The following is a 24,291-nucleotide window of genomic DNA, read 5'->3' as shown; positions in this document are numbered from 1 at the left end:
TCGAAACAAAATGGATAGTTCCTGGATAAAATGTTTCACGAAAATGTCCATTCAAGGACATTTCATCAACTCTCAGCCGACAGTGTCCCCGTCCCCCCGTAGATAACCATGATCATGCTCAGTAGCGCCCCCAGTATTGTTTGCAGGCCCGTAGCAGAACTGCCTTTTGTCAGTTGCGTGGTCGTGTGCTGAGGCCAGGCAAAAAATATTTTAAGATCAATAATTATTAAGAGGAATCAAGTACACTTTAAAAAACAAGTTTCATCTCCAGTGAGATGGTTTGATAACAGATTGCGAGCCCGCAGGCCGTAGCGTTTGTGAATCAACAACTTTGGGGTCAGCGATTTACGTAACAGCTCGGCATTCCTTGTTTTCAGGACCGCTTTGTAGGTGACTGCATCGTTAAAGGTGAGGCTTATGTGGTCCAGCTCGAAACCGGCTGGCATCATCCAACGCCACTCATTATTTTTTGTATGTTACTGAATCGTAGTGCAATTAATTAGTAGCCTATATGTATTACATAATGACAGGCGTCACAGTTCAACATTCGTTTCACAGGGAACACGTAAATGTTTATCAAGTTTTTTTGTTGTTCGAGATGACCGGACCTTTCAGCATGTAAGAATAGCTCGACTCGCGTGAAATCTTTCCTTGTTTAGAGCACAATCCCCTTCCCATTTGAAGATTGTATGAGATGCACCGTCATCCATACTGGAATGGATGAAATAATGTCAAACTACAACCGTATTTGCCTTGCAGCTTAGTGTGTGATACATGGTCACAATTTAATCCTGGTAGAAGGGAAGACCATGGCTGAGCATCTGTCCCAGAGTGAACTCGACTATCCTTTTAAACTTTTGGAGTTTTTCAACGGCTTCAGAATCTCTAAGGTATTTGGCCCGCCTTTCCTTTAACTATATGGTGTGAAATCTGTCCCAAGTTTTTCAAGTGTTTCTGAGCAATTACACCCAGATTCACCTGTATTTAGGTGATATTCTCAGCATGTGAGCTGGGGGTGTTCGACCTGCTGTTGCAGTCCCAGAGGGCTCTGAGTGCAGAGATGGTGGCGCGGGAGCTGGGCACCAGCGTGGACGGAGTGGAGAGGCTCCTGGATGTGCTGGTGGGCATTGAGATCCTGGAGGTGGAGACAGTAGAGGGAACAGGTGAAGTCCATATCACTAAGAGTGACATGGGGATGGGTGTAGCTCGTGGGGATGGGTCAATGTTAGAGCATGGGGATGGTAATAGCTCATGGGAATGGGTATAGCTCAGTGGTAGTGCCTAAGGATGGGTGTAGCTTACTGGTAGAGCATTTGACGGTAAATCAAGAGGTCGTAGGTTCAAGCACCTGTACATTGGTTTTTATAAGTATCTGCTTAATGACATCAGACCTAGTCTTGTTCTATATATCTGGACACTCTCAGCCCTAGTCCTGTTGCCAGTTTGAAAGTCTCTTGAATAATTGTTTAAGAGTCACGTTTTTTGTTGTTAGTTTTCTACAGTAGCACTGATGTAGCAAACCTGTACCTCGCCAAGGGCAGTGCCAAATCTCTTCACGACATGATCCTGTATCAGTCTCAAACCATCTACCCACTCTGGAACCACCTAGCAGATGCCGTGAGGTAGGGTGAAGGCTGCAGCAGTGAGCCTTCGCGACATTCGCTATTGCTTCCAATATACAACGTCAGGCTACGGTTGATGGTTCAATTTGATCATACAGGGAAGGGAAGAACCAAAACCAAAAGACGTTTGGCCTTTCAGCGGAGGACATCTTCCAAACCATTTACAGGTGAATATGCATGTATCCAATGCAAAGAGTCACACATACTCTTAAGTAGATGTGCCAGGATCGTGACTGTACATGTTGGGTTTGAGTGTTGTCCATGTATGGAGAGTGTTCCCATCCTATTCAGGAAGGGCACTAATACCTCTCCTAAAACACTTGATGCCATCTTTTCTCTCGGTCCTGTGACCAAGTCAGCAAACGCCCCATTTCACAACATGCCTCGAGCGCTTTCTTTGTTTCCTCTTCTCGTCTTACATAGGATTGCTTTGTGCTCCAGAAACTAGAGCTGTGACTGAACACCACACACCAGTGCTTCCTATCTGTCCCTTCGGTGGTTCTGCTGCTGGGTCCTGCTGCAGGTCAGCCCTGTGGTTCTGCTGTGGTTCTATTGGTGGTCAGACCTGTGGTTCTGCTGTGGTTCTATTGGTGGTCAGACCTGTGGTTTGGTTGCAGGTCAGACGAAGAGATGCTGAAATTCATGGGTCTGATGAACTCAACGTGGTCCCTGGATGGACACGACGTTGTGACGGCGTTCAACCTTTCCAGTTTTCCCACAATGGTCGACCTCGGAGGTGAACAATTAAAAACACAATTATTAATTTAAATATTGCCCGCCTCCAAATGTAAAATGTTCCAGAGCTCTGACGTAGGTCTGTGTTTGGACCTAGCTATAACTTCAACTGACGTTGGTGAATCTCAGTTTACAAATTGGATATTTAGAGGGCTGGTTACTATTTAAGTGCAAATTACTGCAGCGGTGTCCATGCTAATGGACATTAATACATACGATGATCAATAACAATAAAAAAAATCCAGTTTGAGATGTTGTGCGTCCAGGTTGTTCGGGAGCATTAGCTCGTGAGCTGGCCCGGGCCTACCCCTCCTCCTTGGTCACAGTGCTGGACCTGCCCAAGGTCATCCACATGGCCAGGGAGCACTTCTCTGAAGAAGGGGACACCATCCTCTTCCAGGAGGGTGAGCATCAATCCATTGAATCCTATCACGACGTCGCCTCTCCAGTCGTGCAAGTGCTGTTCTAGCATGTTTATGACGTGTGCCGCTGCGACGTGCTCTGTTTGGTATGGTGACGTGTTCTCTGTTCCGTGTGCAGGAGACTTCTTTGACGGGGAGATCCCAGGGGCTGATTTGTACATCCTGGCGAGGATCCTCCACGACTGGAAGGAGGAGAAGTGTGAGCAGCTGCTGAGGAAGATCCACGCCTGCTGTCACCCAGGTGTGTGCTGTTAGCCCAGCCTGGTCCTGCTGCCTCCCAGGTGTGTGCTGTTAGCCCAGCCTGGTCCTGCTGCCACCCAGGTGTGTGCTGTTAGCCCAGCCTGGTCCTGCTGTCAGCCAGGTGTGTGCTGTTAGCCCGGCCTGGTCCTCTGGGCCAAAAGGAACCAGCAGTTACTCTGGGGTGGCACCTTTATCAACATTGTGTAATCAACTGTTGAATGGGGGCATTTAGAAAAACTCAGTGTTTGCCAATCCATGTGAGGGGCCAGAGGGGTAAATACAGACCGTTCTTTGACTCTGACCATCGAAATACACTGTTAGAACTCTGCACTTCAGATTTTCTGCTGTAGTTTCTATAGGCGCTATTTGTATGTTCTGCTTTGAATAGAAGTGACTGCTGAGTGGATCAAATGTAAATGTTGTTCCTCGTGTAGGTGGGGGAGTTCTCCTGGTGGAGGCTCTGCTGTTTGAGAACAGACGCGGTCCTGTCATGGCCCAGATCTTCTCCCTCAACATGCTGGTGCAGACCGAGGGCAAAGAACACCCTCCCTCCCAGTACTCACGCATGCTGACCGCCGCCGGCTTCCACAGTGTCCAGGTCTGCCGGACCGGGAAGTCCTACGACGCTATCCTGGCCATCAAGTGAGCCTCTCCAGATTAGACAGGAGTCATGGAGCAGTGTGGTAAAGCTACCTGGGTCAGATAACTTGTTTGTGAAAAGCAGTTTGGTGTCTGCATGACCTTGCTTCTCTGTGCTGGTTCCTATGGTGACAGCTCCCTCCACAGACCTCTCTTGCCCCTCCGTGATCCAGCGTGTTCCTTTCAGATGTCCGGGAGGCAAATGTTGGTGTCTACATCTCGTAACGACACTGGTGATCTTGGACATTTAGATACATTTCCTATTTGTGTTTCACAGTAACCATATCACTGTTTCTGATATCTACCTGAGATTCAGCATTGCTTCAATCATAATTGTGAATAACATAAGATCATATCCATTAACTCACAAATAATTACAGTATATCTGTATCCTTAATGAATACTATTCATATTAATGTAGGTTTAATCAAGTAGTTTCTATTAAAATCTTTGTCTCACAAAATGATTTCGGTTGTGTTCATCTGTAAACCTAGCCAGTGTCCAATGTGTGGTGCTGACCTCTAGATTGAACATCCACATTGAGAAGGCGTCCCTTGTTTTATTTTAATCTTGGTTTACAGCACATTTAAGCGTTACGTCTTTTAACAATTATCCTTTAAACTTGTAATAGTACCAGCTGTCTGCCATTTTCAGAAACAATGACTGTACTTGATTTGTCTTCCCAATGATTTTATGAAGACTACCCCCACCAAGACCGGGAGTAAAATTGTGTGCCCAGCGGTGGGGGTTCTAGGCCATTTGAAATGGGGGGCCAGTTGTACTGTTAGAGGGGCCAGTTACATTAGACGTTATTGCTGTCATACCATTTTCTTCACTGCATTGCACGCATTAACAGACAAAAGACAATGTTTATTATCATTCAACCATTTATTTGCATAACTTAAATGCACATTTGCATTACATATCAGTCACAGCAACTGTATTGTACGGTTTTTGTGTTTTTTTGCAAAAAGATCAGCAAATTCATCTAGATTCAAGGCCTTTGCCCTCCTTGACTCGATACTTAACACACCCACATTTCTTAATCTGTCATCTGACATTGTGGACCTGAGATACGTTTTCACCAGCTTTAGTGCAGAAAAACTCCGTTCACAAGAAGCAGTGCTAACAGGGATTGAAACAGCTATCTTGCACAGTTTAAAGAGCTCAAAGAAAACTTCTTTGTAAGGCTCGATGACTAATGTCAGCTCTACTACACTGGAGGGTCTCTGCATGCCACTCTGTATTTTCCTTTCTAAAACTCTTTTAAAATTATGTAGTTCATGCCCCAAGTCCTGAATATTTGATTCATACATTCTAGCAAATGGCAACAGGGACTTCTCTTTGAGAAACACATCACTTGTAGGGTTTAGAGTTTGGATGCCATTCATTATGTCACAGTTTTTGCTAGAGAACCTTCTGTTAAGCTCAATGAGCATATGATCTAAAACAGGGTAGAAAAGGGTTGTACGAAAACTGCCCTTTTCTCGTTCTGAATCTGACATCTGACCCACTGTACTGACTACACTGTCTCCATTAAATTTAGAGCGTAGCTTTTTTGGTCGTTTTGCAGGGGTGTGTAGCAGTATCACATTGTTGAGCTGTGTTCGACACTTCATTCCATAGGTCATCAAAAAATGACTCATCCCTGTAGTCATTTAAAGTTTGAACTAAGGCTTCAACTAACCCAACAGCCTTTGACGGGTCAAGTGATGGAGACTGTAGCATATCGGATACAAATGTTGCTTCTCCAAACACTTTATGGAGTGTTACAAGGCACACAATGAATTGTAAATCCATCTGTGCAAGCAGACCTCGTGCCTCAACAGACCCGTCACTATTGTGTTCTTGGACTATGTCTTGCAGGACTCGCTTAATGGCAGGCAATCTATCAATAATTGTATGTAGAGTCATATATCGACATGCCCAGCGTGGGTCACTTAGTATCTGAAGCTCTCGAGGTGCACCTGGGTACATCTCTTTTTGTATGCTAAGCCATTTTTGATGCACATATGACCCAGATGTGAAGACATATAGTCTTTCTAGTAAGGAGAAGAACTGTCCTACCTCAGGGACTCCTTTGACAGTCTCCACTAAAACTAAGTTTGAACATTGTGCACTGCTGTGGATGTAAAAGGCATGCTTTGCTTGTTCTTTAATGCGTGCCTGGACACATGAATGCTTGCCACTCATAACTGAAGCACCGTCATATGCTTGGCCTACTAGGTTGTTTTTGTATTCAAGACCATTACTTTCTAATATGTTTATGATTCTGTCAGTAAGCCCTGCTGCATCTAGTCGATCAGCCGATTCAAAGTGGAGAAAGCTCTCATGGACAGCTCCACTGAAATAGTACCTGATGACTAGAGATATCTGCTCCTTTTTTTTTACGTCTTTCGTTTCGTCTACCATTATGCTAAAGACCTCACTATCTTTCACTTCTTCTATAATTTGTGTTCGAACCATGTCTGCCAAACAACTCAGAACCTCATTCTGAATCCCTTTGCTTGTATATGTTGCATTAGGAATGGAAGTCAACCTTTTTTTCACAGTTGTGTCATGCTTAGCTATTGTTTCTAGAATGGCCATGAAGTTCCCTTTATTATCTGACTCTGAAGGCTCATCGTGTCCTCTTTGTGCAATGTTTTGTGTGGCTGTAAGTAGTAGTACTTCTCCTATTGTTTTAATATAGTCCCGATTTTCTTGAACCTGTTTGTTGTGTTCCTTGTTTAGGGTATTTACATCAGAGTCCCCCATCAGAGTTCTTGGGTATATGTTCATCATTGGCTGCACCAGTGGTTCCTCCTGGGATTTGCCAATATCTGCCAAAGAAAAAAGTGTATAATTAAAAGTATCTATTTGGGAAATTTTTGATATACCATTGACATCGGACAACTTCTGAAATCCATTTGTTATCTATATTACAAGCCCAATAGCATGTTAAATACGAATTAATTTCAATTACAAACCAACTCATTTCCATACACCATGTTAACGGACTACTTGCCCTGCTTTACAAGTAACCAGAGATTTACTCAACATCACAAACCTGATGGTCCACTGCTTGTGGACGTACGTGGCTCCTCTATTGGTATCTCACTCTCAGCCTCTATGTCCCCCTCAGCCTCAGTCTCTCCATCTGTCTCACTTTCCTGCTCTACTGTACCTTCACTCTCAGTCACTCCATCAGACAAGTCTTCCTGCTCTCTCTCTGCACGCTCTCTGCTCTCTCTTGCTCTCTCCACACCTGAACCATTTGGCTCTGTCTCACTGTCTTTTCTTTGGAAGAAGGACATGATGTCCTTCTTTCTCTTCATTTTGGTGAGATCTAAAGAACAAAATAAATGGCGATTAAGCTTATTAATTCATTTACTGAACACAACGGACTTGCTAGGTACTACCCTTTATGTTGTTTACCGTTACAAACAATGCGTTTACTGAGTGTGGTTATGTAAAACACAACACCATGAGTCTGAAACATGTTTTATCCTTTTTCATACTGCCAAAAAGTAACAAACGGACAGGTCAAGATTCGCTGATCTAACGTTACACTTCTGTTATGCATTTAATACAAATACAACAAATGAACAATTTTACTCACCTCTATATTTCCTTCGTTGTGCTTTAACTATAATATTCGCGCAGAATTTCTTATAACTTCTGAATAGAAAAAACTTGCAGATGGTGTGTTGTGTTCTGCCTAAAGCAGTCCCTCTAGAAAATGTGTGGGTTCCATTAGTGTTCCGCGTTGCCACTGTCGACTACGGATATGAAAAACGTTAGAATTTTTTTCATGTAGAATAGTTATGTAAGTTCAGACTCCACATTTAGGGTGACCACAAGGGGGTCTAAGCTTCCAGTGATCAACGTGACTATGTGTTAGAGAATACATTTCTACTGATTTGAGTTCAGTGGAGGAGAGACCTGTTCGTTATCACCACCAGAACTACAGTTATACTACGGACACGAGTTGCGAAGGTGCAGTTTGGATTATTTGTCGTGATTAAGTGTTTCAAACTGACAATTTACACTCACTCAATTACAGCTGATATGATCCAAATAACAGGGTGGGCACTGATAATTATGGAAGAACTGAAGTTATGCATTACAACTTGTTTTTCAGTGTGAGTGCACTCTAGTGGCGTAAAACAGTAGTTTAATAACGACCAGCAGTAAATAGGGCAGAGTCGACTTCAGGCCGACAGCGTGTCAGTATATTTGGAATGCTGCTGGTCGGACTGAACTCACTGCTGCTTAAAACTACTCAAACATTTTAGACCAGCCGCACCTGCCGGAAGTTCTGTAGGTACTGTGTATTTAAAAATAATTGTACATTGGTTTAAAATACTAGCATTCTGCCAGAAGTTGGCTCAGTTCATTGAAAACTAGTGTAACTATAGTGGAAAGCTAGCTAGCTAAATAAGCGGGTAACGTAAACCCGTCGCTAGAAACAGCATCAGCAACGTCATTTAAAATGGCGCTAAAGATTAAGTTCACTGGGCGAAATATGGTATACTGTATCCACTTTGCATATTTGTTATGATGCAAGTTTAAGTAACGCTATAACATTAGAAAAGTAGCTATACATGTTCAACAATATTGTTTTTGTACGCTTTAATGACAGCTAACTACTTAGCAGGCTAGCTGACCACGCACAGTTAGCTAGCACTATCTTGTTAGCCGGCGAGCTACACAACAAAAAATCGTAAATCATCAGATAGAACCATTTGGCCTGGTTGTTTCTTGCTATCCAGACAGTTGCTGGTTGGCGAAGCTTGAGCTTGTGGGTGTTTTACCACAAGCGGCGCCTCAATTTGTGCTAGAATTCTAGCAGATGTGTTTTACTTCAAAACTAGCTAGACTAGCAAATAAGTTCTAGGTTTTACATGTGGGGGCTGGAGTGGTTAGATTTTGTTTTTGCACTGCGTGTTTACCTTATGACTGCTCTTCTGATGTGGGCTATTATGACGCGTTTATGTACACGTGTTACATTTACTGAAAGGAGGGTTGCACGTTTGTCAGACTGCTGGTTTAATTAGTCTCTTGTGGGTTAGCGAGCGGGCTGCACTGTCGTTTTAACACGCATGACAGGTCTCATGTTTAGTGACAAGCAAAATGACATCACACGCTTTTCGTCTGAATCGTGTAAACAAACAACATACAGTAGCCATATTCCACAATGCGAGGATTATGTTATGCCAGCTATCAAACGTGTATTGAACATTTACATCACGGCATCTGCTCTATATTGATTTATTAAATTACTTATGATCGCTCTCCTTTCAGACTTACCAGAGACCAGTACATCACATAATCATCCCAGGAACATGAAGAGAATCCGACATGACAGCAGCAGCGAGGACTCAGACCATGGAAGTAAGCAGCCTTCAGCACAGAGCATGCTTCAAACAGCCCTTATTACTTGACTATTGAATACAAATGAATCTGTTGCAACTAAATAAGAGGATTGATGAATGTATACTCCATGTTCAGGGAGGCAACAGAAGCATAAGAAGAGAGAGCAGCCTTACTGCCTGAGGAGCAGGGAGAGGCGTGGCCTGGGGAGGCTTAGAGAGATGTCTGCAGGTTAGAGGAGCAGGGAGAGATGTCTGCAGGTTAGAGGAGCAGGGAGAGATGTCTGCAGGTTAGAGGATCAGGGAGAGATGTCTGCAGGTTAGAGGATCAGGGAGAGATGTCTGCAGGTTAGAGGATCAGGGAGAGATGTCTGCAGGTTAGAGGAGCAGGGAGAGATGTCTGCAGGTTAGAGGATCAGGGAGAGATGTCTGCAGGTTAGAGGATCAGGGAGAGATGTCTGCAGGTTAGAGGATCAGGGAGAGATGTCTGCAGGTTAGAGGATCAGGGAGAGATGTCTGCAGGTTAGAGGAGCAGGGAGAGATGTCTGCAGGTTAGAGGAGCAGGGAGAGATGTCTGCAGGTTAGAGGAGCAGGGAGAGATGTCTGCAGGTTAGAGGATCAGGGAGAGATGTCTGCAGGTTAGAGGAGCAGGGAGAGATGTCTGCAGGTTAGAGGAGCAGGGAGAGATGTCTGCAGGTTAGAGGTGCAGGGAGAGATGTCTGCAGGTTAGAGGAGCAGGGAGAGATGTCTGCAGGTTAGAGGATCAGGGAGAGATGTCTGCAGGTTAGAGGTGCAGGGAGAGATGTCTGCAGGTTAGAGGAGCAAGGAGAGATGTCTGCAGGTTAGAGGAGCAGGGAGAGATGTCTGCAGGTTAGAGGAGCAGGGAGAGATGTCTGCAGGTTAGAGGAGCAGGGAGAGATGTCTGCAGGTTAGAGGAGCAGGGAGAGATGTCTGCAGGTTAGAGGAGCAGGGAGAGATGTCTGCAGGTTAGAGGAGCAGGGAGAGATGTCTGCAGGTTAGAGGATCAGGGAGAGATGTCTGCAGGTTAGAGGAGCAGGGAGAGATGTCTGCAGGTTAGAGGAGCAGGGAGAGATGTCTGCAGGTTAGAGGTGCAGGGAGAGATGTCTGCAGGTTAGAGGAGCAGGGAGAGATGTCTGCAGGTTAGAGGATCAGGGAGAGATGTCTGCAGGTTAGAGGATCAGGGAGAGATGTCTGCAGGTTAGAGGATCAGGGAGAGATGTCTGCAGGTTAGAGGAGCAGGGAGAGATGTCTGCAGGTTAGAGGAGCAGGGAGAGATGTCTGCAGGTTAGAGGATCAGGGAGAGATGTCTGCAGGTTAGAGGATCAGGGAGAGATGTCTGCAGGTTAGAGGATCAGGGAGAGATGTCTGCAGGTTAGAGGAGCAGGGAGAGATGTCTGCAGGTTAGAGGAGCAGGGAGAGATGTCTGCAGGTTAGAGGAGCAGGGAGAGATGTCTGCAGGTTAGAGGAGCAGGGAGAGATGTCTGCAGGTTAGAGGAGCAGGGAGAGATGTCTGCAGGTTAGAGGATCAGGGAGAGATGTCTGCAGGTTAGAGGAGCAGGGAGATATGTCTGCAGGTTAGAGGAGCAGGGAGAGATGTCTGCAGGTTAGAGGTGCAGGGAGAGATGTCTGCAGGTTAGAGGAGCAGGGAGAGATGTCTGCAGGTTAGAGGATCAGGGAGAGATGTCTGCAGGTTAGAGGAGCAGGGAGAGATGTCTGCAGGTTAGAGGAGCAGGGAGAGATGTCTGCAGGTTAGAGGAGCAGGGAGAGATGTCTGCAGGTTAGAGGAGCAGGGAGAGATGTCTGCAGGTTAGAGGATCAGGGAGAGATGTCTGCAGGTTAGAGGATCAGGGAGAGATGTCTGCAGGTTAGAGGAGCAGGGAGAGATGTCTGCAGGTTAGAGGAGCAGGGAGAGATGTCTGCAGGTTAGAGGAGCAGGGAGAGATGTCTGCAGGTCAGAGGATCAGGGAGAGATGTCTGCAGGTTAGAGGAGCAGGGAGAGATGTCTGCAGGTTAGAGGATCAGGGAGAGATGTCTGCAGGTTAGAGGAGCAGGGAGAGATGTCTGCAGGTTAGAGGATCAGGGAGAGATGTCTGCAGGTCAGAGGATCAGGGAGAGATGTCTGCAGGTTAGAGGAGCAGGGAGAGATGTCTGCAGGTCAGAGGATCAGGGAGAGATGTCTGCAGGTTAGAGGAGCAGGGAGAGATGTCTGCAGGTTAGAGGATCAGGGAGAGATGTCTGCAGGTCAGAGGATCAGGGAGAGATGTCTGCAGGTTAGAGGATCAGGGAGAGATGTCTGCAGGTCAGAGGATCAGGGAGAGATGTCTGCAGGTTAGAGGAGCAGGGAGAGATGTCTGCAGGTTAGAGGAGCAGGGAGAGATGTCTGCAGGTTAGAGGAGCAGGGAGAGATGTCTGCAGGTTAGAGGAGCAGGGAGAGATGTCTGCAGGTTAGAGGAGCAGGGAGAGATGTCTGCAGGTTAGAGGAGCAGGGAGAGATGTCTGCAGGTTAGAGGATCAGGGAGAGATGTCTGCAGGTTAGAGGAGCAGGGAGAGATGTCTGCAGGTTAGAGGAGCAGGGAGAGATGTCTGCAGGTTAGAGGTGCAGGGAGAGATGTCTGCAGGTTAGAGGAGCAGGGAGAGATGTCTGCAGGTTAGAGGATCAGGGAGAGATGTCTGCAGGTTAGAGGAGCAGGGAGAGATGTCTGCAGGTTAGAGGATCAGGGAGAGATGTCTGCAGGTTAGAGGAGCAGGGAGAGATGTCTGCAGGTTAGAGGAGCAGGGAGAGATGTCTGCAGGTTAGAGGAGCAGGGAGAGATGTCTGCAGGTTAGAGGAGCAGGGAGAGATGTCTGCAGGTTAGAGGATCAGGGAGAGATGTCTGCAGGTTAGAGGATCAGGGAGAGATGTCTGCAGGTTAGAGGAGCAGGGAGAGATGTCTGCAGGTTAGAGGAGCAGGGAGAGATGTCTGCAGGTTAGAGGAGCAGGGAGAGATGTCTGCAGGTTAGAGGATCAGGGAGAGATGTCTGCAGGTTAGAGGAGCAGGGAGAGATGTCTGCAGGTTAGAGGAGCAGGGAGAGATGTCTGCAGGTTAGAGGTGCAGGGAGAGATGTCTGCAGGTTAGAGGAGCAGGGAGAGATGTCTGCAGGTTAGAGGATCAGGGAGAGATGTCTGCAGGTTAGAGGTGCAGGGAGAGATGTCTGCAGGTTAGAGGAGCAAGGAGAGATGTCTGCAGGTTAGAGGAGCAGGGAGAGATGTCTGCAGGTTAGAGGAGCAGGGAGAGATGTCTGCAGGTTAGAGGAGCAGGGAGAGATGTCTGCAGGTTAGAGGAGCAGGGAGAGATGTCTGCAGGTTAGAGGAGCAGGGAGAGATGTCTGCAGGTTAGAGGATCAGGGAGAGATGTCTGCAGGTTAGAGGAGCAGGGAGAGATGTCTGCAGGTTAGAGGAGCAGGGAGAGATGTCTGCAGGTTAGAGGTGCAGGGAGAGATGTCTGCAGGTTAGAGGAGCAGGGAGAGATGTCTGCAGGTTAGAGGATCAGGGAGAGATGTCTGCAGGTTAGAGGATCAGGGAGAGATGTCTGCAGGTTAGAGGATCAGGGAGAGATGTCTGCAGGTTAGAGGAGCAGGGAGAGATGTCTGCAGGTTAGAGGAGCAGGGAGAGATGTCTGCAGGTTAGAGGATCAGGGAGAGATGTCTGCAGGTTAGAGGATCAGGGAGAGATGTCTGCAGGTTAGAGGATCAGGGAGAGATGTCTGCAGGTTAGAGGATCAGGGAGAGATGTCTGCAGGTTAGAGGTGCAGGGAGAGATGTCTGCAGGTTAGAGGAGCAGGGAGAGATGTCTGCAGGTTAGAGGATCAGGGAGAGATGTCTGCAGGTTAGAGGAGCAGGGAGAGATGTCTGCAGGTTAGAGGAGCAGGGAGAGATGTCTGCAGGTTAGAGGAGCAGGGAGAGATGTCTGCAGGTTAGAGGAGCAGGGAGAGATGTCTGCAGGTTAGAGGATCAGGGAGAGATGTCTGCAGGTTAGAGGATCAGGGAGAGATGTCTGCAGGTTAGAGGAGCAGGGAGAGATGTCTGCAGGTTAGAGGAGCAGGGAGAGATGTCTGCAGGTTAGAGGAGCAGGGAGAGATGTCTGCAGGTCAGAGGATCAGGGAGAGATGTCTGCAGGTTAGAGGAGCAGGGAGAGATGTCTGCAGGTTAGAGGATCAGGGAGAGATGTCTGCAGGTCAGAGGAGCAGGGAGAGATGTCTGCAGGTTAGAGGATCAGGGAGAGATGTCTGCAGGTCAGAGGATCAGGGAGAGATGTCTGCAGGTTAGAGGAGCAGGGAGAGATGTCTGCAGGTTAGAGGATCAGGGAGAGATGTCTGCAGGTTAGAGGAGCAGGGAGAGATGTCTGCAGGTTAGAGGATCAGGGAGAGATGTCTGCAGGTCAGAGGAGCAGGGAGAGATGTCTGCAGGTTAGAGGAGCAGGGAGAGATGTCTGCAGGTCAGAGGATCAGGGAGAGATGTCTGCAGGTTAGAGGAGCAGGGAGAGATGTCTGCAGGTTAGAGGAGCAGGGAGAGATGTCTGCAGGTTAGAGGAGCAGGGAGAGATGTCTGCAGGTTAGAGGAGCAGGGAGAGATGTCTGCAGGTTAGAGGAGCAGGGAGAGATGTCTGCAGGTTAGAGGAGCAGGGAGAGATGTCTGCAGGTTAGAGGATCAGGGAGAGATGTCTGCAGGTTAGAGGAGCAGGGAGAGATGTCTGCAGGTTAGAGGAGCAGGGAGAGATGTCTGCAGGTTAGAGGTGCAGGGAGAGATGTCTGCAGGTTAGAGGAGCAGGGAGAGATGTCTGCAGGTTAGAGGATCAGGGAGAGATGTCTGCAGGTTAGAGGATCAGGGAGAGATGTCTGCAGGTTAGAGGATCAGGGAGAGATGTCTGCAGGTTAGAGGAGCAGGGAGAGATGTCTGCAGGTTAGAGGAGCAGGGAGAGATGTCTGCAGGTTAGAGGATCAGGGAGAGATGTCTGCAGGTTAGAGGATCAGGGAGAGATGTCTGCAGGTTAGAGGAGCAGGGAGAGATGTCTGCAGGTTAGAGGAGCAGGGAGAGATGTCTGCAGGTTAGAGGAGCAGGGAGAGATGTCTGCAGGTTAGAGGAGCAGGGAGAGATGTCTGCAGGTTAGAGGATCAGGGAGAGATGTCTGCAGGTTAGAGGAGCAGGGAGAGATGTCTGCAGGTTAGAGGATCAGGGAGAGATGTCTGCAGGTTAGAGGATCAGGGAGAGATGTCTGCAGGTTAGAGGATCAGGGAGAGATGTCTGCAGGTCAGAGGATCAGGGAGAGATGTCTGCAGGTCAGAGGATCAGGGAGAGATGTCTGCAGGTTAGAGGAGCAGGGAGAGGTGTCTGCAGGTTAGAGGATCAGGGAGAGATGTCTGCAGGTTAGAGGAGCAGGGAGAGATGTCTGCAGGTTAGAGGATCAGGGAGAGATGTCTGCAGGTTAGAGGATCAGGGAGAGATGTCTGCAGGTTAGAGGATCAGGGAGAGATGTCTGCAGGTCAGAGGATCAGGGAGAGATGTCTGCAGGTTAGAGGAGCAGGGAGAGATGTCTGCAGGTTAGAGGAGCAGGGAGAGATGTCTGCAGGTTAGAGGATCAGGGAGAGATGTCTGCAGGTTAGGGGCAGGCTTCGGACATTCAGTTCCCTGCGAACAACACTATCCCCAAAAAGACATGTTGATTTACACAGGAGAATCTAAGCAGGTTAGAGTAACGCATCTATAGCAACAGGAAGGGTTCATTACCGAATAGTTTCAATGCAACTAAATGAGTATATTCTTTTTGTTCTTTTAAGGTAATTCCACGTCCTGGTCGCAGCAGTCTAAATTGCTCCATAGAAAAAGTCAGGGGACCAAACCCTCAGAGGTACAACCTCTTCCCTCTCTCTCCTTTCTTTGTCTCTGTCTCTCTCCCTCGCTCTGTCTCTCGTCTCTGTCTCCTCTCTATCTCCATCTGTCTCCCTCTCTCTGTTTCTATCTCTTCCTCAGTTCAGTTATATCACTGAACTGAACTATCACTATATATATATCCAGCAGCTACCCCCCCCCCCCCCTTTTCAACTGAAAGTGCTTTATTGGCATGTTAAGATATATTTCAAATAATGCCAAAACAAACAGACTGTACAGTATACATATAGTAGATATGACACAAATACAAACATACATGTACTTATACATACACATGGTCATTGCAGGTTCCTACATACTTTGCTTCCAAAACTGCCAACAATTATGTCAATAATTATATTTCTTCTTTTTTTTTCTCCATTTGATCATCATTTTGGTGAAGTATGTTGTTTGAATATCTCTATGAAGGTCACATTTGGTTAGGAAGCTAACCAAATGCCTCTCCCTGTGATTAGACTGACCACAGCCTCTCCTCCCTGGGCGGTAGGTCTGCCTGTGATGGCCTCTACGGCCAGGCTGTGCTCACTGTGTCAGTACATAGTTACTGTCTTCTTTAGGTTTGGATCAGACAGTTTGCCAGTGTGTACTGTTTGTACACAATGTCATGTCATTCTAGTTAGTTCTGTCTTTTTTTCTGAGTGCTGTCCTGAGGTGTGGCAGAGTCGCTCTGTGAACTGACCTTCTGGACCAGCTGACACTTATCTCTGTTCCTCTTGGCAGTTCAGGGCTTGGTGTTGGTAGAAGTAGGGATTGGCCTACTTTAGGCCAATTGAAGACATGTATTTAGTTTTGCTGTGGACTCTGTGGTGTTTAAAGAGTTTTGATGGGGTGTGTCAAACTCTTGCTGTGTTACTGGAGCCTACCCTTCTGCTCTAGTGCAATTGGTTCCATTATTTGTTTGATTATTTTCAACCGTGTTTTAATACTTAAATGAATAGATTTTATAGTATAGAATGATTTTTGATATTTTTTATTTGATTTAGTTTTATTTCAGACATATCCACATACAAAACAAAATGAAAAGCATGGAAATACAACAAACAAAAACTACGTTTTCACAAAAAAACAAAACAAACAATTATTTTTTTATCTGTGTTGTTGAGATATGCCTGAAAAGGAGCAGGAAGAAGTTTACACTTATTTAATCCTGCCCCTTTCCTCCACACCACACTTGCCATTTACATACAACCCTGCTCTTCTGACTTTGTCTTTAACCTAATTTACAGCCACGTAAATGGTCAATTTAGATCCAAAAATGGGTGGATTCTATGATAGTGAATCCCTGTGCGAAAGTAAATCTTTTTGATCTTTTTATCAGAAAAGGGCTGACAGAATGACTGGAGTTGGTCCAGGAGTTTTTGTATTAGAAATAAATCTATGTCTCTGTGTCTCTCCTTTCCTCTCTCCCTGTCTCTCCTTTCCTCTCTCTCTGTCTCTCCTTTCCTCTCTCTCTCTGTCTCTTATTTACTCTCTCTCTCTAAGTCTCTCTCGTGTGACACAATGCTAGACGTTCCCCTTGCTGACTCTGTCCTCTGACCCCATGGCGCAGGTGTTCAGGACAGACTTGATCACAGCCATGAAGCTGCATGACTCGTGCCAGCTGGCCCCAGAGGAGTTCTATGTGCTGGCGGACCCCTGGAGGCAGCAGTGGGAGAAGGGGGTGCAGGTGCCGGTCTCCCCCCAGTCCATCCCCCAGCCAGTCGCACGGTACGGCAGCACAGACCCGCTCCCTCCGCCTCTCATACTCCCCTTCTTCTGGTTATTGTTAACAGGTCACCAGGCTAAACAATCCTAGTAAGATATCATACTTATCATGCTATAAACGCTGTACTATGCAGTTGCAATGATATTGTATGGTTATTTTGCACTGTGCCTGGTCAAATAGAGACCGTCCCTTGACTCTGACCATTGAAATACTGTTAAGATGAGGAACTTTTTGATCCTTGATTTTGTTGTTGTTGTTGGGCTGAACCTCACCAATGCCCTGCTTTAAAGCGCGTGCTCATGGTTCTGTGAATGACCCCTGAGGCCCCGTGCTCCTCCAGGCTGGCAGCGGACCAGGGGACGGAGGCCCGGTTCACCCGGCCCAAGGGCCGCCTGCGCTCGCCGGGCTGCCCGGCGCTGGGCTACGTGGACGTCCTGGCGCTGGCGGAGGGCACGTGTCGCTACGACCTGAACGAGCAGGACGTGGCCTGGCTGCACGTCGTCAACCAGGAGTTCTGTCGGATGGGTGAGAACCGCCCCCCCTCCACTCCTCATGACACATCCAGCCCCCCGCCGTTCCAGTGTAGGGATGCCCCGCGCTAAACGTGTCGTTGCCATTGGGGATGACCGTGTGACCGCCGTTTGCTGCTTGTAGGGATGCCGGTGCTGGACGAGATCACCATGGAGAGGGTCATGGAGGAGTTTGAGCGCCGTTGCTATGACAACATGAGCCACACCATGAAGACGGAGGAGGGCCTGGGCATCGAGTACGACGAGGACGTGGTGTGCGACGTGTGCCAGTCTCCTGACGGCGAGGACAACAACGAGATGGTCTTCTGTGACAAGTGCAACATCTGTGTGCACCAGGTAGGCTGTTTGGTAACCCTCACCCAGGCCAGGCGGGTAGACTCCCCTGCTGGCTCTGGATTTATTTATATTTGTGGGTTTGTTTCTGTTTTGGTGTGGTTAAGGTGTGTGTGTATGCTGTCAGTGTGAATGTGTGTGTGTGCTAACTGGCCCTGGTCCCCTGGCAGGCGTGCTATGGCATCCAGAAGGTTCCGGCTGGGAGCTGGCTGTGTCGGAGCTGTGCCCTCGGCCTCCAACCCCGGTGCCAGCTGTGCCCCCGGGAGGGCGGCGCAATGAAACCCACGCGGAGTGGAAGCAAGTGGGTTCATGTCAGCTGTGCCCTGTGGATCCCAGAGGTGAGCCCCCCCTGACCCTGGGGGTCGCTGAGGTGTGACCCCCCCTGACCCGTCTGGTTCTCCCACGGTAGCGGAGGGATGACTACAGACACCTTCCTAACGTCTATTTCTGCAGGTCAGCATTGGGAACCCAGAGAAGATGGAGCCCATAACCAATATGTCCCAGATCCCCAGTAGCCGCTGGGCGCTGCTGTGCTGCCTGTGTAAGAAGAGCACCGGAGCGTGCATACAGGTGCTCAGGAGCCCCCCACACCAACACATGGAACTCTAGGAACGTGTTCATTGTGCAGACATTGTCCTATATCACAATGATGTCACACACAAAAAAAAAACACGATTCATGTCTTTTCCTATTGCATTCACACTGACTCTATTTTCACCTCCCCCTCAGTGCTCAGCCAAGAACTGCCGGACCGCATTCCACGTGACGTGTGGCCTCCACAACCGGCTGGAGATGAACACCATCTTGACCGAGGAGGACGAGGTGAAGTTCAAGTCCTACTGCCCCGAGCACTCTGGACCGGAGGGCAAGTCCAGGGAGGACAGCCGGCCCAAGGAGAGCCAGGGGGCCAGAGAGAAGCGGAGGAGGAGGAGGGGGAGAGTGAAAGAGGAGCAGGAGGAGCAGCGGGGCCCCCCCCCGGGAGGCCTGGACATCCAGCAGCAGCGGCAGGAAGAGGAGCAGCGGGTCAGCCTGCGGCGGCTGAAGCTGCAGCAGCTGGAGGAGGACTTCTACCAGTGCGTGGACGTGGGGGAGGTGGCCCGGTGCCTGGACGTGGCCCAGCAGGCCGTGGACTTTGTGTTCCAGTACTGGAAGCTGAAGCGGCGGGCCGGCTTCAACCAGCCGCTGCTCCGGCCCCGGCAGGAGGAGGAGGAGAGCCTGGAGCGCTGCCAGCACGCCGTGCTGCTCAGGAGGCTGCAGCTCTTCACGCACCTGCGCCAGGACCTGGAGAGGGTAGGTCCCCCCGCCGCAGCCCCCTGCCCCGCCCCCCTAACCTGCCCCACCCCCCTAACCTGCCCCGCCCCCCTAACCTGCCCTGCCTCCCCATCTCGCCCCACACGACCCCCCTGCCCCACGCCGCCATCCTGCCCACGGCGCGCCCCCCCTGGGAGCAGGTGCTGGGTGCTGTAGCATCAGGGAGGAGGAGGAGCTTAAACACATGGAGAGCAGACAGACAGGAGAATGAACCTATGCTGCCGATCTGTGAAGGGATGCTACCAATAAACACGCAGTATAGTTCAACATACGTGGCTGTTATCCTGTCTGATGCTGTTTAGGGAATACGTTGTGACGTTAATCTGCCCTCAGGAGCACGCTACACTGGTGCATGTCAACTTTCACGTCTTGAGTTCCTCATAAATAGGAAGTAAACGTCTGTGTTTGCCAGTGCATGCACACATGGAGAGGAACAGTCTAGACAGACACTCAGAAGCAGAACTCAGTAGATGCAGGGGATACGCCTACAGACAGACTCAGAAGCAGAACTCAGTAGATGCAGGGGATAGTACGCCTAAGACAATATCTAAATATAGAACTTTTTTTCACTCAGCAGTTTTTGAGAATTGTGTAGGCTAACCTTTTAAAGAGTAACTTAAAGGCACAGTAGGCAATTTTGTTGAGAAGCACTTTTTGTCATATTTGCTGAAATAAACTTTACATCCTGATAGCAACCAGTACATCTAAAGGATTGACATTCAAATTGAATCAATCTGGTATCTGTGGGACTGTAATAAACACAACTCTTTAAGGTTGGACTGGCACTAATGATTGGACGGCATTCAGAACAAATGCGATGATTGGATGGGCCACTTATGTCTACCTACCTTCTGGCAGTAGTCAGGGAGCATTTTCGTCCGTTCTGGGGTAGTTGCTTTGAAGGTAGGGGGTGGGATATTTTGGTTTGAATCATTTCAAGCTCAAGCAAAAATTGCTAGGTTGGCAGAACTTGCCTATCCTGCCATAACTTTTAATTCTGAGTTAAAGGTAAAGCACAGCTGGACTCAGTGGTTCTCAGTGGTTAGGGTTAGCCGTGGAGTCTGACCCCATAGCCAGGGAATCCAAGTGAAGTCCATGCCTAACAGTCTCTATGGTTAAGGTTAGTAACCGTTTTAAGGTTAGTAATGGTGTCTATGGTTAAGGTTAGTAACCGTTCTAAGGTTAGTAATGGTGTCTATGGTTAAGGTTAGTAACCGTATTAAGGTTAGTAACGGTGTCTATGGTTAGGGTTAGTAACGGCGTGTAACCTGCAGGTGCGTAACCTGACCTACATGGTGACGCGGAGGGAGAAGATGAAGCGAGCGCTGCTGCGTGTTCAGGAGCAGGTCGTCCAACAGCAGCTCCGACAGCTGGACCAGCAGCAGCTGACTGGTGAGTGGCCTGGCCTCGCGCTCTCTCCTGCCGGGCCCGGAGCCAAGAGGGCCTGGCATTCCTCAACACCTAACCAAACCTAACTGTTGGAATGATTTGTCGTTTGGGTCAGGTGATGCGTCCACCAAGGCCTCAGAGGAGAGGATGCCTCCGGAGTCAGGTGTGAGATCTGCTCGCGGCACCGCGCCCGCGCGCGGCTCAAGAAGGAAGGAGCGGGGGAAGGCGGGGCACAGGAGGAGTCCAGTCCAGGTGCCAACCAATCAGAGAGGGAGGGAGGATCAGACCACGCCGGTCAAGGAAGAGGACGTCCACACCAGACTGGAGCGTCCGGATGAGGTCCGCTCTCCCCGAGCGCAGCCCTCTGGGGCCCGAGGCAGCGTCTGGGTGGGAGGCCCGTACCCAGACATGCAGCAGCGGAGGGTCAGCGTGGTGCTGACCAGGCTAAGGCCAGATGCCGAGCAGCAGCAGCACACAGAGCAGAGGAGGAGGAGGAGCGGACGCAGGGAAAGGTCCCTCCTCCAGACCAGAAGCAGACTGGGGACCTGTGATAGAAACTCCTCTGCAGAGGACAGTCCTGGTGACTGCAGACCATCCACTCAGCCGGTGTCAGCGCCCGGCAAGCCCCCAGGGGGCCAGCGGAAGGAGCCCTGCGCTCGCGCCAACGGTCTGCTCTCTGCAGCCGTGGGCAGCCATCTGAAAAACTGGGGGAAGTTCCGAATCCCCAGGAGGAGTGAGAGAGTGTCGGAGACGCCCACCCAGCCCAGCAAAGTCCCCTGCGGGCCTGCTTGCAGCCCCAGGGAGCCCTCCTACCCCAGGACGAGGCTACGGACCGGGACTGAGGGCAGCCTCCCTGGGGTGGAGCCGTGCGTGAGGAGGTGTCACTCTCACCAGCTGCGGGGAGACTCCGCCCTCGCCCGGCGCTACTGCGCTGACATCATCCGCCAGGGCGTTCTGGCCTCTTGATTGGTTAAAAAAAACAAAAAGGAAAAAAAAAAGGGTAGAACACTTGAAAGTGAGGCTGGGTAAGGGGTAGTGGATAAAACTAAACTAGCTGGTAGTCTTATTTTGTTTTAGCGAAGATCGATATATGTATGTTTTTGGTAACATTTGTCATTGTGATTCCTTATATTTTCTCCATAAAAGTCTAGTTGAGAAGGCTTGATTATGCCAATCACAAGCTATTACAGAGTTAAGACTATCGCTTGGGTACATAAGCAGAGTATATTTTTTTCAAAGCTAAATTATACAACAATTGCAGAGTCGTCAATTGTTGGCAGTATGCGTGTCCTGGAATCAAGTGTTAATGAGAATTATTTCAGAGGTATTCTGGGATGGATGAATACACAATCTAATTGTGTCCTGTAGTTTGTATACAGGAAGTCCTATTCTCATCAACACCCTTCACTTCTACAGCCCAGAACCTCAACTGAAGGAAGTTGAAATAACGTGCCTAGCTTTTATTTGAAGCCCTTTGCACTAAGAGTATGGCACCAAATTGTCAAAGATACTTCTCCTTTCCGTTTTACTTTTTTATTTTTTACACTGAATCAGTTTTGCTGCTGCTGTACTGTTATGCAAAGTAATTAAGTTTTGTCACAAATAAATGGAAACCCTTCAAGCAGTGCCATGTCTCTCTTTTGTAATGAATGATTACAGCCTATTGGTAGAGAGGAATTACATCATACTTCATGCAGATGTGTTGACTTTTATTGCATGATTCAACAGTTAGGAAGGCCTGCACAAAAGGGCATCAGCACTGCAAACATACAAGAGCTGTATGGTATTTACAATAGAACTTAACTATTCCCACTTATACAGTATGTACATATTAGTCTCTGGTTACTATGACAGTAGTTACAATACCCCTAATCATACACTTCAGCTCTACTAATTACAGTGCTCACAAAAAAACGACATTCAGCCATCCCATAATCACTGCAAGGATCCACACACAGCATGTGCAGGAGACTAGCACCGCAGGAGATTTGATCTCACGTTCATTACAGGTCCAAAAAAAGACAGAAATAAAAAGGTGCCATTTTAAACAGACTTCTCTGAACTTCTCATGGTTTAAGTCTTTAAACGTGACTCAACTGAAACGAGAACAAAAGCCAAATGCTGGAACATCAAGCCTCATAACATCTCGTCCAGACTGGCTAAAACCAAACATCCCTCAAAATATAAAAAAAATACAATAAAAGAAGGATCTAGTACTCTCAGTTCCTTACAGGAAGGATGCTGTAGTAGTGGTCATGCAGACCCTCCCTATCAGGACCAGGGTCCACACCACAGCCCCTCCCCATCCAGGACCAGGGTCCACACCACAGCACCTTCCCCCATCAGGACCAGGGTCCACACCACAGCACCTTCCCCCATCAGGACCAGGGACCACACCACAGCCCCTCCCCATCAGGACCAGGGACCACACCACAGCCCCTCCCCATCAGGACCAGGGTCCACACCACAGCCCCTCCCCATCAGGACCAGGGACCACACCACAGCCCCTCCCCATCAGGACCAGGGTCCACACCACAGCCCCTCCCCATCAGGACCAGGGTCCACACCACAGCCCCTCCCCATCAGGACCAGGGACCACACCACAGCCCCTTCCCCCATCAGGACCAGGGTCCACACCACAGCCCCTCCCCATCAGGACCAGGGTCCACACCACAGCCCCTCCCCATCAGGACCAGGGACCACACCACAGCCCCTCCCCATCAGGACCAGGGTCCACACCACAGCCCCTCCCCATCAGGACCAGGGACCACACCACAGCCCCTCCCCATCAGGACCAGGGTCCACACCACAGCCCCTCCCCATCAGGACCAGGGTCCACACCACAGCCCCTCCCTATCAGGACCAGGGACCACACCACAGCCCCTTCCCCCATCAGGACCAGGGTCCACACCACAGCCCCTCCCCATCAGGACCAGGGTCCACACCACAGCCCCTCCCCATCAGGACCAGGGTCCACACCACAGCCCCTCCCTATCAGGACCAGGGACCACACCACAGCCCCTTCCCCCATCAGGACCAGGGTCCACACCACAGCCCCTCCCCATCAGGACCAGGGTCCACACCACAGCCCCTCCCCATCAGGACCAGGGACCACACCACAGCCCCTCCCCATCAGGACCAGGGACCACACCACAGCCCCTCCCCATCAGGACCAGGGTCCACACCACAGCCCCTCCCCATCAGGACCAGGGTCCACACCACAGCCCCTCCCCATCAGGACCAGGGTCCACACCACAGCCCCTCCCCATCAGGACCAGGGTCCACACCACAGCCCCTCCCCATCAGGACCAGGGTCCACACCACAGCCCTGAGGGCTCATCTGGTTTACGTAAAGTTATGCTTAGAATCACATTGGTTCACTTCTATTAGGTAGTTTCACTGATCAAAAACATCAAATCACCTGGAAAGAGATACCCAATCCAACTACACTGAACAAAAAGAAAAAAAGAACAAAAAAGAAAGAATCTCTTAGACTCATACGGGTAGGAGACACACCTGGGGCCTGCTGTCTAGCCTGTGATGCTGTGGCTGCAGGTATTGAGGGACAGCAGCAGGGATGTAAACAGGGGAAAAACTTTTCAACAGTCAAAGCCAACTTTCAGCATTCAACTCTCCAGTTCACACTTCAAATTACTTGTCATTACCTCCCCCTCTTTAACTTAATATTTGTCTGGCTCCACATGCTCTTACTCAAAGCAAACAGCCCAAAAATCAAATAAAAAACTTAAAGAAACAGCCTTTATTTAAAAATAACTAGTAACAGAAAAATGGTGTAGTTGTCTATACTTAAACGTACCCTACTACCCATAGTGTCGTTAAAAGATGTGACATATAGAAAATACAGAATCGATTTAGCAACCTGTTACAGTACTAATAACGTTCTAGTATTATTATAATTTTGGCCTTTCATATATATATATATATATACACACACACACATATATAATCCTCTATTGTTTGAGATCGTTGATGTGGGTGGAACAGTGTAAGGGAGGAGGGGGGTGAGGAGGGGGGGGCTGGTTGGGGTGTAAGTCTGAGGGGGTG

At 48.9% G+C, this 24,291-nt stretch overlaps 3 protein-coding genes across 9 annotated transcripts; 2 read left to right on the top strand and 1 right to left on the bottom strand.

The window, feature by feature from the left end:
* Positions 1-151: 151 nt before the first annotated feature.
* asmt2 (acetylserotonin O-methyltransferase 2) lies at positions 152-4,121 on the top strand. 3 transcript variants are annotated; one of them, XM_047015154.1, is made up of 10 exons: positions 152-408; positions 799-890; positions 989-1,163; positions 1,493-1,622; positions 1,721-1,789; positions 2,240-2,358; positions 2,624-2,761; positions 2,898-3,020; positions 3,454-3,661; positions 3,794-4,121. In XM_047015154.1, the coding sequence occupies exons 2-10, from the start codon at positions 810-812 to the stop codon at positions 3,936-3,938; spliced, it is 1,188 nt and encodes a 395-aa protein (XP_046871110.1). In that variant the 5' UTR covers positions 152-408; positions 799-809; the 3' UTR covers positions 3,939-4,121. The 3 variants fall into 3 exon arrangements, with proteins under 3 accessions (XP_046871110.1, XP_046871103.1, XP_046871118.1); XM_047015147.1 differs by having other exon boundaries at positions 760-890; XM_047015162.1 differs by having other exon boundaries at positions 760-890; positions 3,454-4,121.
* Positions 4,122-5,154: 1,033 nt separating this feature from the next.
* Positions 5,155-7,419, bottom strand: LOC124462523 (zinc finger MYM-type protein 1-like). 2 transcript variants are annotated; one of them, XM_047014134.1, is made up of 3 exons: positions 7,260-7,419; positions 6,708-6,986; positions 5,155-6,480 (listed from the first exon to the last, which is right to left on the bottom strand). In XM_047014134.1, the coding sequence occupies exons 2-3, from the start codon at positions 6,973-6,975 to the stop codon at positions 5,201-5,203; spliced, it is 1,548 nt and encodes a 515-aa protein (XP_046870090.1). In that variant the 5' UTR covers positions 6,976-6,986; positions 7,260-7,419; the 3' UTR covers positions 5,155-5,200. The 2 variants fall into 2 exon arrangements, with proteins under 2 accessions (XP_046870090.1, XP_046870097.1); XM_047014141.1 differs by lacking the exon at positions 6,708-6,986.
* A 27-nt stretch (positions 7,420-7,446) lies between these two features.
* Positions 7,447-22,401, top strand: jade1 (jade family PHD finger 1). 4 transcript variants are annotated; one of them, XM_047014120.1, is made up of 11 exons: positions 7,447-7,636; positions 8,945-9,034; positions 14,847-14,917; positions 16,508-16,665; positions 17,004-17,188; positions 17,318-17,529; positions 17,697-17,864; positions 17,980-18,096; positions 18,256-18,816; positions 20,112-20,229; positions 20,342-22,401. In XM_047014120.1, exons 2-11 carry the CDS (start codon positions 8,986-8,988, stop codon positions 21,190-21,192), a joined length of 2,490 nt encoding a protein of 829 aa, XP_046870076.1. In that variant the 5' UTR covers positions 7,447-7,636; positions 8,945-8,985; the 3' UTR covers positions 21,193-22,401. The 4 variants fall into 4 exon arrangements, with proteins under 4 accessions (XP_046870076.1, XP_046870066.1, XP_046870059.1 ...); XM_047014110.1 differs by lacking the exon at positions 7,447-7,636 and adding an exon at positions 7,815-7,960; XM_047014103.1 differs by lacking the exon at positions 7,447-7,636 and adding an exon at positions 7,815-7,964.
* Positions 22,402-24,291: the final 1,890 nt, after the last annotated feature.

The sequence above is a fragment of the Hypomesus transpacificus genome, chromosome 3 (assembly GCF_021917145.1).
Source record: "Hypomesus transpacificus isolate Combined female chromosome 3, fHypTra1, whole genome shotgun sequence".
NCBI lineage: Eukaryota > Metazoa > Chordata > Actinopteri > Osmeriformes > Osmeridae > Hypomesus > Hypomesus transpacificus.
Note: the sequence above shows the minus strand (reverse complement) of the source record. Positions and strands in the feature narration are given on the sequence as shown.

Excerpts from the sequence above, each read along its gene's own strand:
- jade1 (XM_047014120.1), top strand. The coding sequence starts at position 8,986 with ATGAAGAGAATCCGACATGACAGCAGCAGCGAGGACTCAGACCATGGA. Across the intron at positions 9,035-14,846 it reads CGAGGACTCAGACCATGGAA|GTAATTCCACGTCCTGGTCG; the intron begins GTAAGCAGCCTT and ends TGTTCTTTTAAG. Across the intron at positions 17,189-17,317 it reads CCAGGAGTTCTGTCGGATGG|GGATGCCGGTGCTGGACGAG; the intron begins GTGAGAACCGCC and ends TGCTGCTTGTAG.
- LOC124462523 (XM_047014134.1), bottom strand. The coding sequence starts at position 6,975 with ATGAAGAGAAAGAAGGACATCATGTCCTTCTTCCAAAGAAAAGACAGT. Across the intron at positions 6,481-6,707 it reads CACAAGCAGTGGACCATCAG|ATATTGGCAAATCCCAGGAG; the intron begins GTTTGTGATGTT and ends TTTCTTTGGCAG.
- asmt2 (XM_047015154.1), top strand. The coding sequence starts at position 810 with ATGGCTGAGCATCTGTCCCAGAGTGAACTCGACTATCCTTTTAAACTT. Across the intron at positions 2,359-2,623 it reads CACAATGGTCGACCTCGGAG|GTTGTTCGGGAGCATTAGCT; the intron begins GTGAACAATTAA and ends TTGTGCGTCCAG. Across the intron at positions 3,021-3,453 it reads CCACGCCTGCTGTCACCCAG|GTGGGGGAGTTCTCCTGGTG; the intron begins GTGTGTGCTGTT and ends TTCCTCGTGTAG.